The sequence below is a fragment of the Paramormyrops kingsleyae genome, chromosome 13, assembly GCF_048594095.1.
Source record: "Paramormyrops kingsleyae isolate MSU_618 chromosome 13, PKINGS_0.4, whole genome shotgun sequence".
Lineage (NCBI taxonomy): Eukaryota > Metazoa > Chordata > Actinopteri > Osteoglossiformes > Mormyridae > Paramormyrops > Paramormyrops kingsleyae.
This window is the reverse complement of record NC_132809.1, coordinates 31,445,427-31,462,003: the sequence shown is the minus strand read 5'-3', so window position 1 is coordinate 31,462,003 and position 16,577 is coordinate 31,445,427. Positions and strand designations below refer to the sequence as shown.

The window sequence follows — 16,577 nt, the reverse complement described above, 5'->3', positions numbered from 1 at the left end:
TTGAATGTGTGCCAGATGACTATGGAGGTACTATATGGGAAAGCGCTGAGCTTGTTGTATGTCTCAAGGGGCTCGTGAATGTTTCAGACAAACCACCCATTTCATCACTTGTGATCCTCTTATACCAGACAGATGTCAAGAGGGTTGGGGAGAGTAGGATCCGTAGTGAAAAAGTGGGCACTTGTGTGCACTGGGAGTGGAGAGACCCCACTCTGGGCTTGCATTCGCCTGCACACCTGGCTTGGGATGATCTGTCCGTAAAGTAGGATGTGTATTCTGTGTGTAGTGTACTGTTGTGTATTGTTTTTATACAGTATTCATTGTTCAGTGTTTGTTGTTCCGCTGTTGTTTGCAAAAAAAAAAAAGTAAATTCTTTTCATGTTGAGAAAAGACAATGAAGTGAGTGACTTGCTGACCGCCTTCTCCTTCCAGACACGTGCAGACCGCCGCCTGCAAGGCCTTCCAGCACGTGAAGGTGGACACGCTATGCCAGCCTGAGGGCGTCGCCTCCATCGCAGTGCCAGGTGGGAGCCAGCGGCCGCTCATAAGCCTAAATGCAGTGTGGCAGTGACTAGTGGGGGAATACATTCTTGCAGGTTGCTAACACAATTGAAAGGGTCTGTGTTTTGATTCAGTGTGTCACAAACCAGTCCGCAGGGACCCGCAGACCGTCCACGCTTTTGTTCCTTCCAACTTCCAGGGAAGAGCAAAAACATGGACCGGCTTGGGGTCCCCAGGACTGGTTTGTGACACACTGCTGTAGCGGCTTCGTTCGTCTCAGGGTTGCATGGGGATTGTAACAGAAAGAACTGTAGCAATGACTGTAACTGCCCTCTCCCCCCTATTCACAGCCGCCTGGTGCACCCTGAACAGAGACTGATTCGGTCCCACTTCTCCTGACGTGCTCGTCCGCAACAGGAGCCCCTGTACCCCCCACACCCCCACCCCCTTCAGTGACTTGTTTCAGATACATCGGTTAGGTATTACAGGCCATGTGCAGTGGAGAGATTGGTGTGAAAAAGCAAAGAAATGTAGATGTAGCCAATCGAAAAACAAACCTTTCACTTGTGGTCTTTCCCCCAGGAGTTAAGTGTTTGTGGCTGAGGCTTGACTTTTCCTGTGCCAAGCCCGGACCGGTTTAAGCACAACGTATACAGACAATACTTTAAAAAGCAAACCATAAATCAAGAACTTCTGCTGACATTCTTTAAACGAATCATTCTTACCATTTTTTTCCTCTCCAAGCTAACAAGTGGTTTGAGTCATTACACCTCAATCCCACTTTGGGTAGTCTAGCTTGGAGGCCAGACTCTGTATTGCATTAGATGTAGATAAGGGCTGGCTTTGGAGTGAGTTTACCGTAACTACCATATTTAGGTTACAAACAGGGTAGGTTTTCCATATAAGCTCATGGGAGTTTTACTTACAAAATAATGTTCTGAGGGCAGAAGGAAAAATGATTGGTTATCTCTCTGAACCAATCAGATTATAGAGGAGGTGGGTCTAAGCAACTAGAGGAGGCAGGACCAACCAATCAGATATCTTGGTCCCACCTCATCTACTTGTTTGGACCCACCTCCTCTACAATTTTATTGGCTCAGCGAGAGAACCAATCATTTTTCGTTCTGCCCTCAGAACATTTTCGTGCACGTAAAACTCCAAGCACAATGAAAATCAGAGGAATTCTTTTAAGGGGATCAAGGATCAAGACCGAACTAAAGAAACCACTACTGTTTCCCTACCATTTGTTAGCTAGTGCTTGGCTATGTTTAAAAAGTTTGTGTATTGGGCAATCTACAGACTTAACACCTAAATTCCTGCACCTGTATCTGCTGGATAATAGTGGCAGTACTTTCCCTTGTTTTTGCATTCCTTGACCTGAGTGCATGTTACTCTGGATGTTAGCTGCTGTAGACGTAGACGTATTCCTTAGGTGTGCTGTGCGCAGTCCTCTCTTTTATAATAGGCCTATTAGGATTTTAGCCTGAAGTAAGAAGAATGATAATCGGCATTTATGGGCTTCTTTCAGTACAACCGCTTTCTCTACAACAGTGTATGAAGACTTGAAGAGATGCAACTGTTTTGTCTGAAGTTTGTCTAACTCTTGAATCATGTAGAGTAATGGTACTCAAAATAAAATTCTGGTTTAAAAAAATTCCAAAGATCTAGCTCTTTAACCGACTTGCATCGTGTTATTTGTACTCATGCAGTAGCTATCAGCCATCAGAATTATGCCATGTGTGCAATGGCTGCAAACCCCAACATTTAAGATGCTTTTATAGTGATTTTCAAGCTTTATTTGTTAAAGGGAACCTCGCCTTTAAATGTAAAAACCAGGTTGGGAAAGAAAATCTGAAAATACCATCTAGGACCAGCAACGTCAGGAATCAAACCCAAACAAGGTCCACAAGGATTCGCCCAAGATAAAACTGCTCCGGTGAAAATACCTGCAGGTTGAGCAAAAAATTCACAGCAAGTCTCAGTCGTTGCAGGAAGGTTTAAAACTTGGCCAGGAGATCCATTATGGCAATAGCTGTACTCTGTCCAAATATAAACACGCCACAGAGCAGGGTGACAGTGCCCCATGATGTCAGGGCCACTCTGGACAGAAAGTGGGAACAAGATGGAGATTTAATAAAGGACGCAGAGTGGAAGGCTCAGTGGAACCATGGAGATCTTGAGTGTGGACTGTCAGAAACGTCAGTCAAAGCTCGAGCATCTCCTTACCTTGTCATGGGAGACACTGGCACTGACTGCATGGAGAACATCAAGCAGAGGCCTACAGAGACCATGAACACACAAGGTTTTGCTTCATGCTTAGGTGTCCAGCAGCAAACTGTTATCCAGAGTCACAACACTGGCTTCTAATCCAATACTCTACACTTTTACAGCTCATGCTCCTTAAGTTGTCTTTTCAGATACTAGAAGTATAGTGAAGAATAGGGCTACACTTATTTTACACAACATATAGGTCGGTATGAGTAATGACAGGGCTTTAGCTAATGGCCAAAATTAATGAGTATAAATTCAGTGTATCTTTGTTTATTAAATTTGGTTAGCGGATGACGCCACATGCTACTGTTTGGGTAAATCATGGAAGCACTGAAGTGGCGGTGAAGAAAGGGACAGATCAGCAGCTATAGTACGTTTTAAAAGAGGAGATATTGTGGATAAACAAGGTAAAAAAGTACTTTTTGCAGTTTAAAGTCCAACACGTTTAATTCACATAAGCATATTCCGAACATAACGAACTTTTGGGTGTAAAAATATGCCTCGTTAATATTTTAGGCGTAATACTAATCTGCTTACCAAATTGTGGGCATAAGTAAATGCCCGCTTAGTACTGAAAAACCGGCATCCGGACAGATTGGTATGCCCATTATCTAAAGCCCTGTAATAAATTTTATTAAAAATGAAGATTTCTTGGGGACAATAGGCAGTATTCGTCTCTGGGCCAGTGTCACTGCGACCAGCATCATCTCACCCGGAAATATGAAGATGAAGAAGGCGCTTATGCCCCCAATGACGCTGATGATGTCGCTGATGTCGGGGACCAAGACGGCGACGAGGAGAGTGCTGGCGATCCAGGCCACGGTGAACCCCACGTGTGCACGCTTCTCGCACGCCCAGGTACATGACAGGAGGTCCGGAAGTACCGACCTAAGAGGTACAGTCAATGTACCAAAGGAAGTCCCAGACACCTCACTGCAAGCAATTCACGCTTAGCATTCATTAACACTGGTGCGTGTCTTACATATAGAATATAACAGTAACTTCGTTCATCCCTGTGGTGAAAATGGGTAGTTTTCACCTACCCAGTCTTGCTCTCCAAGAGCCACACATATGCCTACTCAGAATAGAGCACTGTTTCTCAAACCAGTCCTCGGGGACCCCTGCTCGACAGTCTACGTCGTGGCTCTGGGAGTGGGCAAAGACATGGACCGTCTGGAGGTTCCCGAGGACTGGGTCGAGAAACATTGTTTTAGAGCAACTTTTGGGGTTAGGGTTAGGGTCATAGCATAGGGTTAGGGTTAGGATTAGGGACATAGCATAGGGTCATAGCATAGGGTTAGGGTCATAGCATAGGGTTAGGGTCATAGCATAGGGTCATAGCATAGGGTTAGGGTTAGGGTCATAGCATAGAGTCATAGCATAGGGTTAGGGTTAGGGTCATAGCATAGGGTTAGGGTCATAGCATAGGGTCATAGCATAGGGTTAGGGTTAGGGTTAGGGTCAGGGTCATAGCATAGGGTGAGCCAGAAGCCGGCACCCCTGCAGCATCCTGAGATAGATTCTCTCATAAGAGCGGGGAGCCGAGAGGATTTACGCGCTCGGAATACATTCACCATCAACGATCATGGATGTAAAGCAGTGTAACGACACAAGCTTTACCTGCCCAACAGGAGGGTAATGGGGTAAACGGTGATGATGGAAACCCCAAAAAGCAATCGGGCAACGATCATCACCAGGTCGTCTCCAGGATATGACATCAGGATGTCCGCCGCAACATCCTCCCCAAATGTCATGTATCCAAAAATCCCTGAAACCAGAAGAGGGGCACATTGAGAGACAGGAAGTAAAGACAGGTGCCCCTGATGTGAACAGCCTGTTAAGGCTAAAAGCACACGCAGTACACAAGTGGTAGATATTTCAGGTTTCCAGGCCACGCTAGGCCAGGTCACTCTCACCATTTCACTACAGGCACAAGATGGCGGAGTGGGCGGGGTTTTGTGGCGTTAGCTGATACTGACTGACGGCGTGTTCAACCTGTGAGGGAGTAGATGAACAGGCAGAGGAGCATGGACACCACAGAGATCAGGGCCCAGTGGGGGAGAGCCTTATTCTCCAAGCTGCTGTAGATGGCAACAGCGGCCTCATGGCACTGCGAGGGGGCGGGGCAGGGGGCGGGCAGGGGGCGGGGTCAGAATACACGAGCTGTAAACCTGCACTTACCATATCACATGACCAGCTCCAGGTGACATCTGACAGTAAACACTGAACAACAAGCCCCCCAGGTCACCTCAGCTCATCAGTGATATTAATTCAGTCTCACATACTAGCTCCTCCTCCCCCCCCCCTTTCCCCGATTTCAAAACCAAATCCACAATTTTATCCCAAATTGCCACACAGGAATTCTTAAGTTGCAGACAAGCAATTAATAGGCACAGCGATGCATAGCAAGAGTTTTCCTCCCCCCCTTTGACCCCAGTCTTTAAATCCTTTTCTCCTACTCCTCCCCTGCAGGCCGATTCCCCTCCAATTTCTTTCCCGCCAGCGATAGCTGTGGTCACAGTGATTTTCCTACTTATAGTCACTGTTGCATAACGCTGAACACAACTTAAAGCACCAAGTGAGCATTAGGAGGGTCTGCAGCTGCCTGAAACTCACCTGAAAACCAAAGCAGATGGTTGGCATGACACTGAGTGTAGAGGGCCAAGAATTTACACTGAAAAGGGAAGAAAAAAAAACAAATATTCAATTTATATAGCGCCGTTTACAACCCAGTTTCCAAAAAAACACACTGTGTAAAATGTAAATAAGAACAGAATGCCAATGATTTGCAAATCAGATAAACCCATATTTAATTGAAAATGGAACAACACATCAAACAGAAATTGTGTTGTTTCATTACAAATATATGGTAAATTTTAATTTGATGCCAGCAACATGTTTCAAAAAAGTTGTGCCAGAAGCCTGCTGACCACCGTGCTGCATGGCCTCTTCCAGTCTGAAGACGGCATTCAAGTAAGAACTGCACTGCAGTGTGACTCATTTCCTGGCGCGTACAATTTATATTAGGTCAGTGTTCACGGTTCGACTTCTGATATTCAGATCGAGCTCTAGGTCAAACTGGTTTGTTGAATTTCAAGAAATTCAAGTTCTAGTGAGTTCGAGAACCGAGGTACCACTGTATATATATAAATAAAAGCCAGAGGACCAAAAACTCCAGAGTAAGGAGAAAAAAAAACCTCTGGGGGTCCCAGATCGTGAGCCGCACCCACGGTGTCCCAGATCGTGAGCCGCGCCCACGGTGTCCCAGATCGTGAGCCGCACCCACGGTGTCACAGATCATGAGCCACACCCACGGTGTCACAGATCGTAGCCGCACCCACGGTGTCACAGATCATGAGCCACACCCACGGTGTCACAGATCGTAGCCGCACCCACGGTGTCACAGATCGTGAGCCGCACCCACGGTGTCACAGATCGTGAGCCGCACCCACGGTGTCACAGATCGTGAGCCGCACCCACGGTGTCACAGATCGTGAGCCGCACCCACGGTGTCACAGATCGTGAGCCGCACCCACGGTGTCACAGACCGTGAGCCGCACCCACGGTGTCACAGATCGTGAGCCGCACCCACGGTGTCACAGATCGTAGCCGCACCCACGGTGTCACAGACCGTAGGCTGCACCCACAACGTGAGGCATCAGGTCTGACTGAGACGCATACAACCCTTTAAGAGTCACTGATCTTCACGCTGAGACATCAAGATGAGAGTTCCGAAGGTGACATCACAGTGACAGCCGGTGGACGGACAGCCAGAAAGGACAAAGAAATTAAACATAAATACGGTTCACTGCCAGAGAGGAATGACACCAGGGACAGAAGGAGCTCATTCCACGCTCCTAGCAAACTTTCTCAGTTCAAGGTCTGGCATCTTTGATTTGTGCCAATTCAGCTAGTGGGCAGAGTGTTTGCCAACGTATTCCTTTAAGGTGATCAGCCGCATCACTGGGTTATATGTGATCATCTGTGCAGTGGGAGGAACTCACTGTCACTGCATCCGCACTGCAAACAGGATATCAACTTCAGTAGCGCAACAAAATATGTTGACGTTGAGGGAAAAAAACAGTAGAGTACATGGATACATGAGTTTGTAACACTTCATTAGATGAAATAAACACAGATGGGAATGCAAATCTAAATGGAAATATAAGCAGTTATGCAGAAAAGGACACCCATTAGTAGGTAACAGGTTACTGGTTTCTCCAGAGACAGCTTCAAATCAGCATAATGAGGCTGTCATGAGCTGGGGCGGTTAACCGGAACCTAAACAAGAGTCCCGCTGCCTAGCGAAGGGGCGTCCCTTTGACACCCCATGCGCCTCTGTCATTGTCACCGCTCTCTCACATTCAGGACTCCACCCCCACGCCACTGGTGCCAAACTGGCTTTCAGACTAATGAGCTGATGTCTACTTCACTGCACCGAGAAAAGCTCTCAGGAAAATCACCTCGTCTCCAAATGACACATGGCTCTTGGGATCGTTACAAGAATTCAAATCAATACCATGATGCTGAGCCCTTCCATCCTAAAATCTCAAATACACGTAAGTACAGGTAACATGTTTAGTGCCTGATGTAGAAGATTAGAATTATGACTAATGGACAGAGGAGGCCATCTGGCACAAACCATAACATAACCCCTGCCAGCACTTGCAGGCAGGTATGGTAGGGCAGGCAGCAAAGAGTCACAGTGGATGATGGGCTTTCCGAGATGAAGAAAGCCATATTTCCACAAAGTGTGTCCAGACACCCATTAACGTCTAACACAGCAACGACTTGCTGTGTACCAGTCACACCCCATCAACTCATGAGGGCCCAGCGGTTACTGAAGAGATACTTCACAGACCGTCATTTTTCCATCTTCCCCGTCTCCATAGCGACACAGTTTTCTATGTACAGAATGGCTGAACGCGGAGTTACTGTGTCCTGCTATGGACTGCCGTCACCATCACAGGGTCAGGAGGTGAAGGAGGGGACACTGACCTGCCGCCGAACTGCGGGGAGGCCGTTGGCTCCTCTCTCAGGTAGTACCTCACGACGACAGCCACGGTGAGATACGCTGCAGCCAGTGTGCCCAACACGCTGGTGGGAGAGAAGATGGGGGACACCCAAGGCAGAAGTAATAAACACAACACATCATCAACAAATGGACGGCAGCAGCCATGCAGCGTATGCCATAGCTATATGCTCTTTTCCAAAACACTGCACTGCATTCCTTCATGCATTGTATGCCATAGCTATATGCTCTTTTCCAAAAGACTGCACTGCATTCCTTCATGCATTGTATGCCATAGCTATATGCTCTTTTCCAAAACACTGCACTGCATTCCTTCATGCATTGTATGCCATAGCTATATGCTCTTTTCCAAAACACTGCACTGCATTCCTTCATGCATTGTATGCCATAGCTATATGCTCTTTTCCAAAAGACTGCACTGCATTCCTTCATGCATTGTACAGGTATGCCATAGCTATATGCTCTTTTCCAAAAGACTGCACTGCATTCCTTCATGCATTGTATGCCATAGCTATATGCTCTTTTCCAAAACACTGCACTGCATTCCTTCATGCATTGTATGCCATAGCTATATGCTCTTTTCCAAAACACTGCACTGCATTCCTTCATGCATTGTATACCATAGCTATATGCTCTTTTCCAAAACACTGCACTGCATTCCTTCATGCATTGTATGCCATAGCTATATGCTCTTTTCCAAAACACTGCACTGCATTCCTTCATGCATTGTATGCCATAGCTATATGCTCTTTTCCAAAACACTGCACTGCATTCCTTCATGCATTGTATGCCATAGCTATATGCTCTTTTCCAAAACACTGCACTGCATTCCTTCATGCATTGTATGCCATAGCTATATGCTCTTTTCCAAAACACTCCACTGCATTCCTTCATGCATTGTATGCCATAGCTATATGCTCTTTTCCAAAACACTCCACTGCATTCCTTCATGCAGCGTATGCCATAGCTATATGCTCTTTTCCAAAACACTGCACTGCTTTCCTTCATTTCAGCAGTTGCTCGCCATTCACATCCTCTATATTGATATCAATACAATACAGTGCAAAACAATGCAAGAATACAAGACTACGCAAAACAACACAGGCAGTGCAAAACAAACAATACGAAAAACTGCAAAACAAACAATACCATGCAAAACAATACAGACAATGTAAAATAGTACAGACAGTCCAAAACAGTGTGAAACAGAACATGAATGATCAAGTACAGTAACAGTGCATTGAAGTACAAGGACCATGGATGCGACTGCGACAGGAAATGTGATTGTTTAAATGTGAGAGGTTTAGGGAAAAAGTTGTTGTACACTGATAATCAGTGTCTTTTGTGAGTGTGCGATTTTGAGTGTATCAGTAGTATTAATTCCAGCAATTACAGATGATTCTCCACATCTTGTGAAAGCAATAAAACAGGAAAAAGGGAAAAACGGTGCCCTGAACCCAGGCTTACCTGGTGTACTTCTGGAAGCCGATTCCCTTGGGAAGGGAGAGGGGAAGGATGACGAGGAGACAGAGAGCAGAGAGGGCGAGGCGGTGGTCCGTGTACCAGCGGTTTGGCGCTTCCATCTCTGAAGATCCCTGTATCGTCATGTGCAGGGAGTGGGACACTGGAGTAGGAGGGATGAGCAGGGAGTGGGACACTGGAGTAGGAGGGATGTGCAGGGAGTGGGACACTGGAGTAGGAGGGATGAGCAGGGAGTGGGACACTGGAGTAGGAGGGATGAGCAGGGAGTGGGACACTGGAGTAGGAGGGATGAGCAGGGAGTGGGACACTGGAGTAGGAGGGATGAGCAGGGAGTGGGACACCGGAGTAGGAGGGATGAGCAGGGAGTGGGACACCAAAGTAGGAGGGATGAGCAAGGAGTGGGACACCAAAGTAGGAGGGATGAGCAGGGAGTGGGACACCGGAGTAGGAGGGATGAGCAGGGAGTGGGACAATGGAGTAGGAGGGATGAGCAGGGAGTGGGACACCAAAGTAGGAGGGATGAGCAGGGAGTGGGACACCAAAGTAGGAGGGATGAGCAGGGAGTGGGACACCGGAGTAGGAGGGATGAGCAGGGAGTGGGACAATGGAGTAGGAGGGATGAGCAGGGAGTGGACACTGGAGTAGGAGGGATGAGCAGGGAGTGGGACACCAAAGTAGGAGGGATGAGCAGTGAGTGGGACACCAAAGTAGGAGGGATGAGCAGTGAGTGGGACACCAAAGTAGGAGGGATGAGCAGGGAGTGGGACACCGGAGTAGGAGGGATGAGCAGGGAGTGGGACACCGGAGTAGGAGGGATGAGCAGGGAGTGGGACACCGGAGTAGGAGGGATGAGGGAGACAGAACTGGAGGAGCAAACACTGAGCCACACACACTCAACTCATTCATCTTCCTGACAATTTGCCAAGTTAATGAGCATGATCCTAAGATCCAACTGTTCATACTGCCCAGACATTATACCACGGTATGGGATATTTTTTTTACAGTATTTTCAAAAGCAATGCAATTCCTGCATTTTAAAATGTTGGTGCAAAAAACTGGTCTGTGTGTGTGTGTGTGTGTGTGTGTGATGGGATATAATTATATTACATTGAGGGCACCAAACGTTTCCCACAATGTAATAAAAACCTGTTGTTTTGACATTGTGGGGATCATTTTTCTGGTCCCCACAAAGATTTTTGAATGCAAGAATCTAAAAACATGTTTGTAATTTGTTTGGTTACTTATGGTTAGGGTTAGAGCTGGGTAGGAGTTAAGGACATCATGTTGAGATTAGAGTTTTCCCCATAGAAATGAATAGAGAGTCCCCACAAAGATATAATTACAAACCTGTTGTGTGTTTGTGTGTGTGTGTGTTGGGGGGGTGGGGGGGTATGGTTTCTCCACAACAAATTTACCGAAAAAGATCATGAATAAAATTCCTCGAACCTCCCCCAGCATACTACCACCAAAACCTGCCGTAAGTATTACAAAAAAAAACACACTTTGCATATGCACACATACACACAAACGCACAAACACATAGTTCAAACAGAACCCCCCTGTTCTCCATTCACTCTAATGGCAATAATCCTTAAAGCAAAATGGTCCAAATGGGAGATCTGGGGGGGTAAAAGATACGCCGTGGGCAGCGGATGTGGGATTGGTGACGCATGCATGTTATTCTCGGTCTCGGATGCAGACTGGCACTGCCAAGCTTCCCACCGTTCCAGAACACGGGCAAGGTCCACAACAGTCAGGGGAGAAACAAAGGCCCTGGGGAGCGAGGGAGGCACCTGGGTGGGAGCGAGGGAGGCACCTGGGGGGAGCGAGGGAGACACCTGGGAGGGCGAGGGAGACACCTGGGGAAGCGAGGGAGACACCGGAGGGGGCGAGGGAGACACCTGGGGAAGTGATGGAGACACCGGAGGGGGCGAGGAAGACACGGGAGGGAGCGAGGGAGACACCTGGGGAAGTGATGGAGACACCGGAGTGGGCGAGGAAGACACTGGAGGGGGCGAGGAAGACACCGGAGGGGGCGAGGAAGACACCTGGGGAAGTGAGAGAGACACCGGAGGGGGCGAGGAAGACACGGGAGGGAGCGAGGGAGACACCTGGGGAAGTGATGGAGACACCGGAGTGGGCGAGGAAGACACTGGAGGGGGCGAGGAAGACACCGGAGGGGGCGAGGAAGACACCTGGGGAAGTGAGAGAGACACCGGAGGGGGCGAGGGAGACACCTGGGGAAGTGAGGGAGACACCGGAGGGGGCGAGGGAGACACCAGAGGGGGCGAGGGAGACACCTGGGGAAGTGAGGGAGACACCGGAGGGGGCGAGGGAGACACCTGGGGAAGTGAGAGAGACACCGGAGAGAGCGAGGGAGACACTGGAGAGAGCGAGGGAGACACCAGAGGGGGCGAGGGAGACACCGGAGAGAGCGAGGGAGACACCGGAGGGAGAAACTCACACTTTTCCAAGTGGTCCTGCATGACCACCAGGAAGGCCACGGAGATCATGAACAGGTTGAAGAGGAAGCAGCCATCGCAGAGCCGGCCGGCGGCGCCGCCACACAGCTGCCGCACCACACCCTGGTAGGTGCTCTGCCCACTGGCTGAGGAGGCGTGACCCAATATCACCAGGCCGCTGATCAGAAACACCAGGGACGCCTGGGTGGGGGAGACAGCGGGCCGTAAAGGACAGGGGGCCAAACGACAGGGGGGGGGAGTAATGTGTGGCTCAGTGGGTGAGGATGCTGTGCCTGAGATCAGAACATTGTTGGTTCAAATCCAGTGGCTGGCAGAGTGATTTCACCACTGGGCCTCTGAGCGAGGCCCTTAACCCCTGATTGCCCTAAGGACTGAGTCAGCCTCCATCTCACTGGAATAAAGGGTATTTAAAACGATTAAAATACACTGGAAAAGAGGTAATGAGAAGCAGCAAAACATGCAAAAATAAAAAGGTTACTTTAATCTACCTTATTCATAAAAGACAGAAATTTGCAATTCATCATTAATATTGCTCCATCTTAGAGATGGAAATTTACTTCAACAGTCAGAAATTACAGCAGACTGGCTAATTTAATGGGACAGCTTGTCGTTCCTGATTGTTCAGCATGTATAATTCTGTAACCTTCTGTAACCCTAATCCAGTCCGACGTGCCCTAACGAAACCTGCTTCCAAAGATGAATCCTGCTTCTGCATTTTGCGTTAAATTAACGGTAGCTCATTTCAGCTGTCGTTAGGAGGCATCGCTTGATTAAAATTACCACACTTAACGTTACTAGGCAACACAGTACTTCCAGTCTTTCCTGCGCCCCCTCTCCTATTTTCTGATCATTCAATTTGTGCGGAAAAGGCAGTTTTAATTCTGCAGTTCTAGCGAATCTCTAGCCAAGCTCTAATCAGCTTTTCAAACTAAAAATAATTAACTGTGAATAAATTAATTATATTTGTGTTCTTGGGACAATTATTTTCCTTCTCTGAGGGGGGTTCTGCCCCCCCTGACCTCTGAAGGTTATGACACAGCAACCACTGACTTCCATTTCTCCAGCAGACACTTTTATCCAAAGTGACGTACATTTTGTGAGAAAGAAATCACTCTGCTAACCCTGGGATTTGACCCAACAACCTTCTGACGACAGGAACAGCATCCTAACCAGTTGAGGCACACAATTAAGCAGTACGATGCTGTGTAATGAACCGCAGCTTTGACGGCTCACAAGCCACCGTCGATGTTAAATGCCCATTCGAGGACGGTTCGTCTTTTAAAAAAAACCAGCCTGTGAGTGAGCAGTAAGACAGTCAACGTCATAATACTTCAAGTGAAGAACTTTCTTCCAGCGTAGCTCTACAGCAATAAGGATAAAGAGCGAAGCCTCCTAGCTTATCCATAAGCACACGCTGGGAAGAGAAAGCTAATCCCTCTTCCACTACATCCCAAACAAATGAGGCCCTTTATTAAATACTGTCATGGGGATTATCACACTCACTACCCAGGGGGGGAATTTAGAAATCGATGAGAAGTGCATTCACTCTCTGGCTAGCACACCAAGGTCAGCGCATTTAGGGTCAGTGGTGAGCCCTGGGGGGAACGGGGGGGGGGGGGGGGGTGTTATCGATCTGTTCCCCAGATATATATCTTCTCACTCTCACACTTCTGTGTCAGAAATCACGCAGAATGTCAAACAGCTCCCCTTAATCAACCGGCCAATAGAGCTGCCGCTTTCGGTTTAAAGACTTAGCCCTTTCTCTCCCTGTTCATGCATCACAGGTGGGAAAGATTTATAAACAAATGCAGAAACATCTCAACTTATGAAATGGCCATATATGCAATGGCACATGTAAGCTACACTTCAGATGCCTGTAAGCTAAGGTGTCGCTCCAAAGAGGGTGCGGATGCTTCCGGTATCCTTGGGTCTGCTTTACTCCTTCCCTTTAATTAGCGACTTTGATGCCCCTGGTTTATACCAGATGGAGGTTCATGGGGAATCCTTCCCCAGGTGAGACATCACTCCGTCCGCCGTCCGGTGAGACAAAGAGGGACACGGCTCAGTAAGCCGGACTGTCAGCGGCCAGAGGAGCAGACGGACTGCAGGACACCCACAGGTGACTGCCCACCCAGCTCAGTCGCCCCCACAATCACACACGCGGATCAGTCTGTGATGGCACGAGCCAGCCGCGATTCTAGGATGCGACCTGCTAGACGGGCTCGGCCCCCACCAGGGCCGCCACTTTCAGTCTGAAGAAATACGGGAGGGTCCGCCAATTTGCTGACTGAGGAGGGTGGGGGTGGACTATAATATTTGTGCAAAATGTAATTAATTACATTATTAATTAATTCAGTTGTGAAGCTATAGAGTTTGTGTAAATTATTTAAAACACGCTTCATACGTTCATTTAAAATATATTGTTTAACTTTTAATGATGGTGTGATGAAAGTGAACTGAAACAAGGGTTAAATATGCATTTCGAACATAAAAAAATCTTTCTATTCATGAACAAAATGCTATCTAGTTCTTTAAACCATAAATGCGACTCTGTAAAGCAGAAGGCTTTCCCTTCTGTGTATATTTTTGGCGACTAACAATGTCATAACTCACCATTTCCACTCCGATAGCGGCGCTGACACCGCCGGCTTTGTGGAAAGCCCAGGGGAAGCTGAGCAGCCCGGCGCCCAGCGCCGATTTCAGCATAATAAAGGCGGCTGCGGCGGAGCCCAGGCGCGGTGCGTCGGTGCGCGGCGCCGCCTCGCCCAGCAGGCTGATGCTCTCCCACGCCAGCTCTTCCATGCTCGGCCGGGCCACAAGCGAGAAATCTGGGAAATCAGGGATGTCTGTCGGTTTTGCTTCAGTGACCCTTCCTGACAGGTGGGTGGGTGGTTAGTTAGTCGGTACCTTTCCAAACCAATCAAAACCCTCTGCCCCTATTAGAGACCTTTATAAATCTCAGACCGCCTCCTATAAGGGCATGCATTTACTTTAAGTATCATACCAATTGGTATGGTGCATTTTAAAGTGTGGATTTTCCTTCTTAACGGATCCCATGTGAAGGGCCACCTGACTTCACAATCGTCTCTGTGCTGATCGGCGTCACCTGCGCCCGTTATGCTATCAACAGTTATTAAAAAGGGGGGGGCAATTAACGTGACCAGTAATGTAAAAGCAGGGTTGCCAAATCACACGCTTCCGGGGTGACACTTTCAGACTCTCACCCTCACGTAAGAAATCTTACGGCAAATTTATATTACTCCATTATAAACCTAAAACCCTACAGGCGATTTACAAGGTAATAAAATTGTTACATACATATAAATGCGTGTGCATGTGTGTGAAAATCTCACGATAGCCATCTGACCGATATTGGCAATCCTGCATAAAGTTAACTGGTAATGATAATAATCGCACGCATTCTTGCTATAAATCGCGGGTCTCTGATAAAATGGCAAGATAAAATTTCGCAGCAGAATACCGAAACTATTAAAAGTGCACTGTAATTTTCTAAAATTGTGTGAATACCCACACCTGTAGGTTTGTAGGACAGGACAGTGGTAACAGACACATTACGGTACTTAAAGCTGTAATTTAGTGTGTGAGATCTTACGCCATGGATTTTTGAGAGGTGATGCATATACCCTCGTTTAACTGAAGACGGTCCGTGTCGATCTAGATCCAAGTGGCTGTCATCTTCGCACGTCGGGGGTAAATCACTGGCTTTCAGTCTGAAGCCTGGGGCTGGTAGCGGAAGCTGCGAACACAGCTAAGATGCTTCCAGGAAAAGCAGGGCATATGACCTCATTTAGGATGAGATCTTAAAATCCATTTAGCCCCAGACATTGGTCACAGGGTCAGTTCCCAAGTTCTGCAGATAATTAGAGCCCATTGGGGCTGTCATCCGAAAGAGCCTGGTGACATTTTCACAGGCAGCGTTCCCCCATTAAAAGTGGATCAGTGGGGTTTAGGGCTTTAAGGGAATTAGTACACTTCACAGCCCGGGGAGGTGGGGAAAATTGGGCGGCATAGAGCCAAGCCAGGATGGGTTTGTGCCACATTTCTTTTTTTTTTTGTGGGGGGGGGGGGGGGTGATTATTTCATGCAGCATGGGTGCCTGTTTTCCAGCCCCCAGAGAGTCTTTTCTCTGTATCCTCCTCTTCAGTGGCAGTCATTCTGTTCACAAGCTGCTGCTCATTTAATTAAAAATCCTCAAAAATTGTGCCCATATGTTGCCTCTACTTTAAATGTGTTTCTTTTTAGTCCAATTTTTGCAAGTAATTACATTTTCGCTATTCCAGTATTGAGATTGTTTAAGTTCAGGCGGGCAGAAAGAATCAAACGCCTACACACTGAGGTATTTCTGATGATGTTACATGGATTTTACAGACTGCCAGTGAAGAGATGCAGCAAATAGGAGCAGCCCAAGCGCTTTCACTTATGTTCCGTTGATTGATTTTCGCAAGTAATTATAATATGAACTACATCCACCATTAAAACAAAGACGATGCTAACTTTAAAAGAAATTAGGTATATTTCACTGAAACTGATCGCTGAACAGGCATGTTTGATTTCTAAGTTTAATGGTAATGTTTCCTCTAAGTCATGTTCAGTCTGGTCTCCTTAACTGCAGTACAGACAGCACTGACTCCATTGATCGAGCCTGAGCTGGAACACAGTGTGCAGCCTTGTGACCTTAAACATCCAGCACTCTGGCTTTGACTCCTTCGCTGGGTCCCGTTCCCCGTGTCTCCTGGCGTACGCATTCCTGCGTGGCATCAGTGCTTCTGGGATTTTTGAGACCACAG

The 16,577-nt window shown here is 47.6% G+C and overlaps 2 protein-coding genes across 5 annotated transcripts in view; one reads left to right on the top strand and one right to left on the bottom strand.

Moving 5' to 3' along the window:
- necab2 (N-terminal EF-hand calcium binding protein 2) overlaps nucleotides 1-2,157 on the top strand; it is a 76,872-nt gene extending 74,715 nt beyond the window's left edge. For both annotated transcript variants that reach the window (XM_023827092.2, XM_023827091.2), the window contains 2 exons: nucleotides 433-524; nucleotides 852-2,157. In XM_023827092.2, coding sequence (XP_023682860.1) covers nucleotides 433-524; nucleotides 852-880 — 121 coding nt within the window. In that variant the 3' untranslated portion in view covers nucleotides 881-2,157. The remainder of the gene's footprint in view (nucleotides 1-432; nucleotides 525-851) is intronic.
- Nucleotides 2,158-2,299: 142 nt separating this feature from the next.
- Nucleotides 2,300-15,499, bottom strand: slc38a8a (solute carrier family 38 member 8a). Of its 3 annotated transcripts, none has more exons than XM_023827332.2 (11): nucleotides 15,414-15,499; nucleotides 14,383-14,642; nucleotides 11,751-11,949; nucleotides 9,272-9,428; nucleotides 7,771-7,869; nucleotides 5,389-5,446; nucleotides 4,768-4,882; nucleotides 4,393-4,540; nucleotides 3,485-3,660; nucleotides 2,728-2,779; nucleotides 2,300-2,601 (listed from the first exon to the last, which is right to left on the bottom strand). In XM_023827332.2, exons 2-11 carry the CDS (start codon nucleotides 14,569-14,571, stop codon nucleotides 2,499-2,501), a joined length of 1,296 nt encoding a protein of 431 aa, XP_023683100.1. In that variant the 5' UTR covers nucleotides 14,572-14,642; nucleotides 15,414-15,499; the 3' UTR covers nucleotides 2,300-2,498. The 3 variants fall into 3 exon arrangements, with proteins under 3 accessions (XP_023683100.1, XP_023683101.1, XP_023683099.1); XM_023827333.2 differs by lacking the exon at nucleotides 15,414-15,499 and adding an exon at nucleotides 14,677-14,828 and having other exon boundaries at nucleotides 14,383-14,597; XM_023827331.2 differs by lacking the exon at nucleotides 15,414-15,499 and having other exon boundaries at nucleotides 14,383-14,828.
- Nucleotides 15,500-16,577: the final 1,078 nt, after the last annotated feature.